At 37.4% G+C, this 11,654-nt stretch overlaps 1 protein-coding gene across 1 annotated transcript; it reads left to right on the plus strand.

Moving 5' to 3' along the window:
* Window positions 1–2,588: 2,588 nt before the first annotated feature.
* On the plus strand, window positions 2,589–10,989 carry LOC113049728 (adenosine receptor A2b-like). Its single transcript, XM_026212329.1, has 3 exons — window positions 2,589–2,805; window positions 2,968–3,436; window positions 7,787–10,989. The coding sequence occupies exons 2-3, from the start codon at window positions 3,117–3,119 to the stop codon at window positions 8,514–8,516; spliced, it is 1,050 nt and encodes a 349-aa protein (XP_026068114.1). The 5' UTR covers window positions 2,589–2,805; window positions 2,968–3,116; the 3' UTR covers window positions 8,517–10,989.
* Window positions 10,990–11,654: the final 665 nt, after the last annotated feature.

Genomic DNA, 11,654 nt, shown 5'->3' on the forward strand with positions numbered 1-11,654 from the left:
TATTAGAACAGAAAAGAGAATTTCAGAGTCATATGTCATATTAATTGACAAAATGCTTCTATAATTTCTCATCCCATGCGATTGACGCAGAAGTGAAATTGGGCACCTTGACAATTTAGGAGTCATACTGGCTCCGGTTTTTATAGGCCTGCTACAAACCTTTAAAATTATGTGCTGAAACGTGTGTGTGTGCGCGTGTGGCTACAGACATACTTCGAGATACACAGAGTCCACATTGTAAATCTTTGGCAATTACACAATATTGTCACTTCAATCACCAAGATCTTCTCAGAAATACTACACTTTTGTACCAAACATCTATAGGATAAACACACAGATAATTTAATCAATGTCAAATGTCAATAAGGACAAAATTAAAGTCTATCTTAAAGGGCAGATAACAGATCTTTCACGGACTAATAAACATGACAAATGATTCCAACTTTTCCAGTAAGAGTTTGCACTAAACCAAATGAACATCTGCAATTAATTTAGCGACTATTTTATTAACATTCCATTTACGCAGATGCTTAAAACAATTTACAGTGCATTCAGGCTACACAATTTGTTTTTACCAGTATGTGTGTTTCCTGGGAATGGAACCCACAACCTTTTGCGCCGACAACCCAATGCTCTATCACTGAGCCACAGGAACACTGTATTTATTACTCTTGAGGTAAATCATCATTTATTAAACTTTCATTATAATCGTCATGAAACTTTGTTTAAACAATGTTATTAAAGCCACTAATAGAATATTCGCCATTCAAATTCATTAAATGTCACCGTAAACTTTGCACACTGAATTCTGATTGGTCTAATAGGCCTATTTGCATAATCATAATCGTATTTACAGAACGGAAGACCACAGAAGATTCCAATCTGTTGCATTCTATTACAGCTATATAATATACAGTGGGTACGGAAAGTATTCAGACCCCCTTACATTTTTTTCATATATCATATATCATATATCACATGGTCCTAAGTATTCAGACCCTTTGCTCAGTTTTTAGTAGAAGCACACTTTTGATCTAATACAGCCATGAGTCTTTTTGGGAAAGATGCAAAAAGTTTTTCACACCATGATTTGGGGATCCTCTGCCATTCCTCCTTTCAGATCCTCTCCAATTCTGTCAGGTTTGATGGTAAATGTTGGTGGACAGCCATTTTCAGGTCTCTCCAGAGATGCTCAATTGGGTTTAAGTCAGGGCTCTTGCTGGGCCATTCAAGAACAGTCACCGAGTTGTTGTGAAGCCACTCCTTCGTTATTTTAGCTGTGTGCTTAGGGTCATTGTCTTGTTGGAAGGTGAACCTTCGGCCCAGTCTGAGGTCCTGAGCACTCTGGAGAAGGTTTTCATCCAGGATATCCATGTACTTGGCTGCATTCATCTTTCCCTTGATTGCAACCAGTCGTCCTGTCCCTGCAGCTGAAAAACACCTCCACAGCATGATGGTGACACCACCACGCTTCACTGTTGGGACTGTATTGGACAGGTGATGAGCAGTGCCTGGTTTTCTACACATACAGCTTAGAATTAAGGCCAAAAAGTTCTTGGTCTCATCAGACCAGAGAATCCTTCAGGTGTTTTTTTAGCAAACTCCATGGGGGCTTTCATGTGTCTTGCAATGAGGAGAGGCTTCCGTTGTGCCACTCTGCCATAAAGCCCCGACTGGTGGAGGGCTGAGGTGATGGTTGACCTTCTACAACTTTCTCCCACCTCCCGACTGCATCTCTGGAGCTCAGCCACAGTGATCTTTGGGTTCTTCTTTACCCCTCTCATCAAGGCTCTTCTCCCCCGATATCTCAGTTTGGCCGAACGGCCATCTCTAGGAAGGGTTCTGGTCATCCCAAACATCTTTCATTTAAGGATTATATCTTAGGAACCTTAAGAGCAGCAGAAATGTTTTTGTAACCTTGGCTAGATCTGTGCCTTGCCACAATTCTGTCTCTGAGCTCTTCAGGCAGTTCCTTTGACCTCTTATTTGCTCTGACATGCACTGTGAGCTGTAAGGTCTTACATAGACAGGTGTGTGGCTTTCCTAATCAAGTCCAATTAGTATAATTAAACACAGCTGGACTCAAATGAAGGTGTAGAACCATCTCAAGGATGATCAGAAGAAATGTACAGCACCTGAGTTAAATATATGAGTGTCACAGCAAAGGGTTTAAATACTTAGGAACATATGATATTTCAGTTTTTTCTTTTCTTAATAAATATGCAAAAATGTCAACAATTCTGTGTTTTTCTGTTAATATGGGGTGCTGTGCGTACATTAATGAGGGGGGAAAAAACTTGCAAATGGCTGCAATATAACAAAGAATGAAAAATTTAAGGGGGTCTGAATACTTTCCGTACCCACTGTATAGCTCCCTCTCCATTTGTTTATCTAGCCTATATTTGTGTTTCAACTTAACTTACTATGATTTTACTTTAATGCTATTATTTACTCTGCTTTCCAAATATTACAATTACTTTAAGGAAATACACATCTAATTTAATTTAATTTGATTAGATTTAGTCTTTATCATTTATTCTTCTTTATAGTTGTCAGCGGAAAATCCAAAATGTGTGTTTTACTTGAAATTGCTCATTAAAGGTATTTGCGCTTGTGTGGCAGCGCGTCGCTGGGCGTGGCGTCGAGCTGTGACGTACAGGCTGTTTTCCGCGAGCTGCTTGAAAAGCCATGTGTTGCGCTCGCGCTGCGTCAGATTACGTCCCTGCCGCTTCTGCAACATGTACAAGACGCGAATGCAAGCTAGTTTAAAGAGGAAGCCATAAAAACAACAACTCTGAAATGAGGGTAAGTAACTCAACCTCATCAAAAGGTAAATGAAAAAGTTTATTCTCGTCTGTGGGAACCTCTAGAAGTGAGGAAAGAATCAACGCGTCTTAATCTGCATCTTGAATGTGTTTTTTTTTTCAGACAATGAATACAAATAACGTTGTTTGTTTAATTCAACAGATGGCCGTGTTGGCAAATCACAAACTTTGGAGATCCGTGGATTATTGCGCATCGGTTCTTTTACCACTGGACAAGCAGCAGAGAGTGACAGACAGACTCATGACATCCTAACTACGGTCTGAAGGTCTCTCTCAGTCAAGTGAGCAGCAATGGATTCGCTGTATATCGCTATTGAGCTGCTGATCGCCGTGCTGTCCATCTCCGGTAATGTGCTGGTGTGCTGGGCTGTGGCCATCAACTCCACTCTCAAGAACGCCACCAATTACTTTCTGGTGTCTCTAGCCGTGGCAGATATTCTGGTTGGATGTCTTGCCATCCCTTTTGCCATTACAATAAGCATTGGTCTGCACTCAGACTTTTACGGATGTCTTTTCCTGGCGTGTTTTGTTCTGGTACTGACTCAAAGTTCAATATTTAGTCTTCTGGCGGTTGCCATCGACAGATATCTGGCTGTAAAAATCCCCCTGAGGTGAGTTTTTTTTTTCTTCAGTTTATTAGCATTTCATGTTTATTAAAACGCAGTCATTCGTTATTCATTAGCCTACTACCTGTTATTTACGTTCCTAAATTGCAGCGGTACAAAAAGCATTATATATATTCATATATCTTTCACATCTGTCTTGAAACAAGCTCTGACATTTCCTCGCGCGTGCACCATGAACCTGTTCTTCGCGGTCTTCTGTATTTTCAGTTCTGATTAAACTATTAAGTAGCACACTTTTTCCATTAATATTATATAATTGATTCATCTCATCTTTATGAACAACAAAACGACCAGCATCTTTCATGAAAGGCTGCAATATCGATTTGTATGAGCGATCAATATGATTGATTGCTCGTGCCTCTTTTGCAATTCGTTCAAACTTAATCTAGTTTATCGAAGTTAAAGACTTATTCTGGACAGAGCGAAATCGGCCTAATTTTCTTAATCTGTGTTAATAGGTAAATTTAAGGAGGCCAATTAAAGAAAGAAGATTGCTCGATGTCACTAGTTCCGTCATATTTCTTCAAAATGAATGGAAAGTCTGACGAAATGACTGACATACTGACTGATAAACAAACAAATGTGCATGTGTAACTTCACACATTCTCTCTCTGCTTCATGAAATGTAATTACTGGAGCACATTTATGACTGAATATTAGGGCTGGGGTTTCACTTCCACAGCCAACGCTGTGTTAAGTCCTGTGGGAATGCAGTTTCTCTCAGTTCACTGTGTTTTTAATGATAGTGTTGAATAAGGAAATGCTTACAGTAGCTGACTTTAATGTTAAAGCTGTTAAGTGCACTCTAATTCATCTCAGATCCTGGGTGGTCATGTTACTCTCACTGTTTCATGGCCAAGATGAACGTATGTTTCTCGTTACGCTGTAGTTACTGGAAATACAGGGTTTGGGCACGATTGCTGTCAGCAGATGAACCGAGAGGAACTAAGTTTTCTCACTTTGCTGCCAGACACTATTCCCCGTTCAGCTTTCATTCACTAGACTGGTCATCACATCTCTCTCTTACTCAAACATTCTCCGCTCATCTGTCTGTCTCTCTCCATCTTTCTTGTCTTGTAGAAACACGAAAGCTTCAGGGCTGGTTGTGTTTAGCTACATGTCCACTGACCGAAGGGTCTAAATAGGGTTCAAGTTTCCTAAAACAGAAGGCTGCTATTATATAAATGTAAGCGTGGGCTTGAATCAGAAGGTCTTTCCACTATTCCTCTGAGTCATTGGTTGTACTGTGAAATCGAAATAAAAGGAGGTAAATGGCAGGACTTTCCCTTTTAGTGGTGTATTTTTTAATGTAATTAACTGTACAACCAGATGCTTCTATTTATTTTTATTTTTTTTAATTTTCTTTAAAGGGATAGTTCAGTTATTCTCCCTCATGTCATTCAGAACCGGTGTGAATTTCTTTCTTCTGTGGTGCACAAAAGTAAATATTTTGGGAAATGTCTTTTGACCATACAATGGAAGTCAATTTTCATCAACTGTTCAGTTACCAACATTCTTCGAAATATCTTTTCTTTTTTCCTGATTTCTTTTTTTTTTTTTTAATGAATAAAATAAATGAAAGGTCATACTGGTTTGGAATGGCCTGGTATGAGAATGCTGACAGATTTTTAATGTTAATGTTAATTTTTATTGAGCATTCAATGACCCTTTTTGATTTGCCATAAATAAGTGAGAGCAAAGTGGATTGATGAACTAGTGATGCATTACAGGTCAACGTATCGATTTTTTTAAATAGTGGGGAAAAAAATCCATTAATGATTTTTCTTTTCACACTGTGAAATCAGGACAATGTGCTTAACTACTAATCAAATTATTATTGCATTCCAAAGGAAGTGGAATACTGTAATTCATGACTTACTTTCTTTTGTGTTACACCAAAGAAGATCATTTAGATAATTCTTTTAACTGTTAAGGAATGCTTTCGCCTTTATAATGAAAGTCAATGTGGTCCCTACTGGCTTTCATTTTATGGACAATAAAAAATAAATAAATAAAAAAGATACAGAACGGTGTCATTTTAGTATTAATTATACAGTATTACAGTTTTATTTAAATTTCATTTGTGTACTATTATTAATTTTTTTATTTCAGTTACATTCTTGTTCAGTTTTAGTAATTATTTCATTTTTCTTTTTGTATTTCCATTAATTAATTAAAAATAAAAATACTGAAAATATGACTGTTAATACAAATTTTATTGCATTATAATGTTAATTAAAAGAGAGCTGAAATAAAATATCAATATTTAGTAAAAACTTTTCAGTAAACCAAAATTCTGAATGTTGCCTTGGCAAATAACTGATAACTTGCGCAACTCATGTGTTGTTTATTTGTGGCGAACTATTGTTTAAATGCACCTGTGTTAGGAGAAAAGCAGTTGAGACCTTCTCCCTCCAGAGCCATTGTGTCAACTGTTTTCACTAGAACTGGAGCCTGATGGCAGAGCTCTGTGGTCTAAAGCGGACGCGAGGCAGCTGAAGAACGGAAGGGTTAGAGGAGGGATTTGTGTGTGGAATAGGATGAAGGGGTGAAAGAGAGAGAGAGAGAGAGAGAGAGAGAGAGAGAGAGAGAGAGAGAGAGAGAGATGGGGATGCCAGCGGGTTGTTGTCATGCCACAACTAATCCACTCTTCCCTCCATTCATGTGCCCTGAGCGTTGAGGAGATCTGGTGCTGAGAGAGAAAAATGTGCTGAAGCTGAAAGAAGTGTCCAACAAAAGGAGACTGTGCTCTTGGAGCTAAATGCAATGACATCATGTGTCCTTGCATCTGGGGCAAAAAGAGAGAGAGAGAGAGAGAGAGAGAGAGAGAGACATAGAATTGATTAAATGTTGTGCTACAAAAAAAAGCCAAGAATGTGTCTATTCCTGAGAATATAAAATAAATAAAACTAGATTTTTTCATTTTCAAGGCTATGCTGTTGCTCCTATAGAGTTGCTAAAGAAGTCCAGGTGTTGCTACTATATATGCTTTCTAAGATGATAAAAAAAAACCCACTATAATCTTATCTTTAAATGTTTTATCTGAGTTTTAAATCAGTAGACCAGTTGCTTAGAAAAGCCACACTTTTTTTTTGTATTAACTTGTAAACAAAATTTGTGCTACAAAAAAAACAATATATAGTTTTTCTTAAGAACACTGCCCTAAGTGTATGGAATATTAAGAGTGATCTGTGGGCCAACATGATGTCATCAGCTGGGTCTGATGTGTTAGTCACTTCAGTCCATCAGGAGAAGAGTGTCCAAGTGAAAGCTTGAGCCATCAGTCACTTCTTCCCCTTCTCTAAACCTACAAGTACAGTCACCTCAAGAAGGAGCTGAACACTTACATGTTCATAAGAAGTATTACATTATATACAGAATATAAAGCTAATGGCTAGTGTAAAGAAATGTTGCACTTTTTTGCAATGTTGTTTTTTATTTATTTATTTATTTTACCTAGTTGGTGTTGCAGTGATTATCACTTTGAACACGATCTGCTTGTGACAAGCACATAGTGGCGTTTTCTTTTCATTAGTGTGTTGATTTATTTTGAACAATGTATCTGTTGTTTTATATGGAAGCCCTGCCTCAGAGTAAGTAATAATAAAAAATCTTATATATATTTTGACTCCGAGGCTGAAAGTTTTAACAAGCTTTTACTATTTAATTAATTAAATATATATAATGTGAGATCCACAATTCTAGTAGCAAACTTTTTAACTTTAAAATCAAAGAAATTTTTGGAAGTACATAATAATAACAACAAAGGTAATTGACACTTTCTTTAACAATCTTCTGAGAAATCTGTAAAACAAAGTCAAAATTGATAGATTAAGAATTGTGAGACAACTTTTTTTCTCCCTTAACAATTCCAAGTTTACATCTTCCAATTGTTTTTTTGTTTCCACCATGAAATAAAAGTTACTTTTTATCTCACAATTTAGACATTATATCTTGCAATTCTGAATTTTGATATATAAACAATTATAAGGGGACAAAAAAAATCTGAATTATGATATTAAAAGTTGCAATAACCTTTTTTTTTTTTCTTTTTTTTTTCCTATGGCAGAAATAAGCGAATGTGCCTTAATATGAATAAATAATATTCTGCAATATTTCTAGTTCACTAATAATAAAGTCAAGTTGTGACATTGATCATGATCATGTATTTGTACAGACTAAAGCAAGTAAAGTAAATGCAAAATAGAAGCATTTTTGCTAGTGATCTCAGACTTTGGACCCTCTAGTGAACTCAACCATCACTAGCCGTACCTTCAGCCAGATTCAGATTCACAAAGTTAATCATCTTTGTTCTATGTCCCCTCTTCTGTTCAGGTATAAGGAGCTTGTCACAGGGAAAAGGGCAAGAAAGATCATTGCTATTTTATGGATCTTATCCTTCATCATTGGACTCATCCCATTCGTGGGCTGGAACCGTAAGGACTTGGCATGTTTCAGAAACGAAAGCAGCTTAACACAGACTAGCAATAGCAGCGACGCTGCGGAGATGGAAACGGGCGTCCTGCAAAGCTGCTGCCTCGAGTGCTTCTTCGAGAAAGTGGTGGACATGAGCTACATGGTGTACTTCAACTTCTTCGGTTGCGTGCTGCCACCTCTGCTCATCATGCTGGGCATTTACGCCAAGATCTTCACGGTGGCACGGAAACAGCTGCGTCAGATCGAGCTCAAATGCAGCGTGAGTAGCGGTGAGAATCAGCACCACGGCCTGCTGCAGCGGGAGATTCGCGCCGCCAAATCGCTCTCCATCATCGTGGGCCTGTTCGCTCTCTGCTGGCTGCCCGTGCACATCCTGAACTGCCTCACTCTCTTCTACAGAGATCTGAAAAAGCCCAGCTTCATCATGCACATTGCCATCATCCTCTCGCACGCCAACTCCGCCGTCAATCCAATCATCTACTCCTACCGTATTCGGGAGTTCAGATTCACCTTTAGGAAGATTCTGAACCGCCATTTCTTCTGTCGACGGGACGAGTTGTATCGCAGCTCCACTGGAAGCAGCTGTCACAGAGACCAGATTACAATGACTATTGACCCTCTGCTTTAGACAGCTTGGTCAAAATATGAGAGAAATGTTTACAGCCCAAAGAACTGCAAACGGCATGATCATGTATTGAGATGAAGACATTGTGGACACATTTTCAGAATTTAACATTGAACTGTGAAATGAAAAGAAAAAGCCTCCGTCACTACAAATCTGTGGGAAAATGTATAGATTGAATTTCCAAGCAGACTTTTGCAGCAGCTATTGGTCAAGCCTTAGCGCAAGGATTTGTGGTTGCTGGACCTTTTGGAAGTGCTGAAAGATCAACTGAAGCACGTATGAGAAACCCACATGAGGATCCTGCAGAACAATAAAAGACTCATTTTGGGCAGCTTTGGTTAAATCTCTAATAATCACTTGTCTGTAGAACAGCCCAGAGGAACAATAGGCTGAACACGCCATCGTGGAACAGAGAACACAGAAACTGTTTCTGAATGCTTGAATGTATTAGGACCTTTTGTTGTTTTTTACGGTTGAGATGGTTAGTTTAGACCGCTCAGGAACACACACGAGGTAGGAGCTCATTTAAGAACCCATAATAGAAAGGAAATCATAAAATGATTTTCTGTACAGCCAAAAAATTACCCCAATTTTCATTACTTAAAATGCACTGCTGGTCCATTCACAGCTCCATTAACCCAACAAGTTCATATCTAAACCCAAAATGACTGGGTACATAGTGGCCTCAATATTATACGTTAATATATTGCATTACATAACAAAAAGTGTCGTAACACTTTGTTTGAATTTTTATATCATATTGTTTTACAGTTTAAAACCAATAAACATAGCTATTTTTTTTTTTCAAATAAATGCCACTTTGATGTTTTGTTATATAATGCAATTAATTACATTTAGATATTTGTAAATGTTGTTGAAGCGTACAAATAAATTTTTGGTCAGCATATTACTTAACGACCATTACACTCTTTTCCCTTCCAACATCTACACAGTCCATGGGTCCAAAATCTGAGACAACTAGTGTTTTTTTTTTTTTTTTTTTTTTTTTTTGCATTTTGATACTTTGATATCATCATAAGTTGAGCTGCATGAACTTCATAAGTTTGTCAAACATGATGATCATGTTCTCCAGTATAATTTGAGATGAACATCATCTGACCGTCTGCACAGTCACATGATCAATGATCACATTTACTTTTTTAATTAGTGACCAGAAGATTTTATATCATGTTTGTTTCTTTAAACTTAGAACCTGTTTATTAGATTATTTGCAAGTCAATTTCAATTTAAACGGAAGGTTATCACTGTGGTCTGGGATGTTTGGAGCTCACTGTATTATCAGTGTGTGTCTGCTCATGTGTCCCAGCCCTTAGGAATCAGTTTGTTATTGAATGTCCGACTGTGACCAACTACTCAACCTGAAACAAGAGCAGCTGACCTGCAGCAAAGACTGTCTCCTCTGGAGAGATTTACAGTGTCACACCGGAGCTGGATAACGCTCTGTTGTGCCAATAATACCACGCTATTCTATTAATCACCAACCACCTTTACAGTACAACTACAGATCAGCCGTTCATTCATCAGTGCCTTAACTGGCTCATCTAGACCACATTGTGAAGAATAACATATGATTCTAAAACGATTAGAAGCTCAGAGCTGTGACACACTGATAAGAGTGCGTGCTCCTCAGACACTGAGCCTTGGAGATGTAGGATTTAGTCCTAGTTTTTCCATCCATTATATGTTTGTCCAGTTAAATAGGAAAAATAAAGCTATATTTATTTTATCATCTGAAGAGATCCTGCTCTTCCATGAACATATTATATATGTCAGGTTATATTATATAATCTGAGCAAGTGTAGGTCATGTCAGTGCCTTAAACTGTTCTTTTGAGTATTGGTCATAAACATTTAAAAGCAACATCAAACATTTTTTGCACTTTTTCCCCCCCATTTGTTTCTGTATATATACACATATAACAACAACAACAACAACAACAACAAACTTTATTGATGTTTGGATGGTTTATTTGAATATTTATTGTGTTTTTGATTGTTATGTAAGCTGATTTTTGATAGTCATGGCTGTTTTAGATGTAAAAACTCACTAGGTATATTCACATGCACTGATTTTTGCAAATGGGAATGAATGCAATCCGATTTAAGATTCTGAAAGTGCTATTTATATAAAACCTGAAAGTTGTGCAGTTTGTAAGACAAGAAACATAAGCATATTCATAAGAGGTAAAATGCATGTAAACATACACACCATGACACTGTGCCTTTTCATTTAGATTTTAGATTACACCACTCATTTAAATTCATCTCGAGCTCATTCAGATCAGTTGAGGCGTTTACATGAAGACTTTTCATGACTGAGCCATTATAATCAGATTATTTTGGTGAGTGTAAATGTGTCTGTTGGTTTATTTGCTATCTGCAGATTTGTAAAAATAAGGACACAGTGATGATGGTCAAACGTGACCAGAAGTTAATAAACCCACATTTAAAGGTCATTTTAAAGTCATGGGAATGTATTTATTTATCTTTGTTTTGTGTCCAGGTGAAATGCGAAAAGCAGGAAGCAGTAAATCTAGGATCACCTTACATCCTCTTTTTCCGGGACATGTCTTGTCTGGGATTTCTAAATTGCCTAAAATACCCAGGGTTTGGCTTTGTTTTCTTATTAACATGCTCTCTACAGTCCTCACATACATTACATGTATACGTGTTTGCATTGCTTTGACTTTTTTTTTTTTTTTTTTTTTTTTGGAGATCCCTACTTCTCACACACCATGATTGGTTGATTATGTACAATGCCTGCACACTATTGGTCATTTCTTTCAGCAACTATAAAGCCAAAACCTGGATATTTTAAGCAATTCAGAAACTTCAATCAGGGCACATCTGGAAAAAAGAGTAACCCTATGTAAAACTGTGATGATTGGCAGACAAATTGATAGGTCCACAATCCCACACATTATAAGGGATAGTTCATGCAAAAATGAAAGGTGTGTCATCATTTACCTAACCTAAATTTGTTACAAACCTGTACAAAATTGATTTTGTCCATGTTGGTAGCCAAAAAAGTGACGGTAGCCATTGACTTCTATAGTAGTAGGTAACACTTTAGAATAAGGTTCCATTAGTTAATGTTAGTTAACTACTTTCGTTAACATGA

Source organism: Carassius auratus, chromosome 30 (genome assembly GCF_003368295.1).
Source record: "Carassius auratus strain Wakin chromosome 30, ASM336829v1, whole genome shotgun sequence".
Classification (NCBI taxonomy): Eukaryota; Metazoa; Chordata; class Actinopteri; order Cypriniformes; family Cyprinidae; genus Carassius; species Carassius auratus.

Bases quoted from the DNA above. Each gene is read 5' to 3' on its own strand.
- LOC113049728 (XM_026212329.1), top strand. From the start codon at position 3,117: ATGGATTCGCTGTATATCGCTATTGAGCTGCTGATCGCCGTGCTGTCC. The intron at 3,437-7,786 runs GTGAGTTTTTTT...TCTTCTGTTCAG, and splicing joins GCTGTAAAAATCCCCCTGAG to GTATAAGGAGCTTGTCACAG.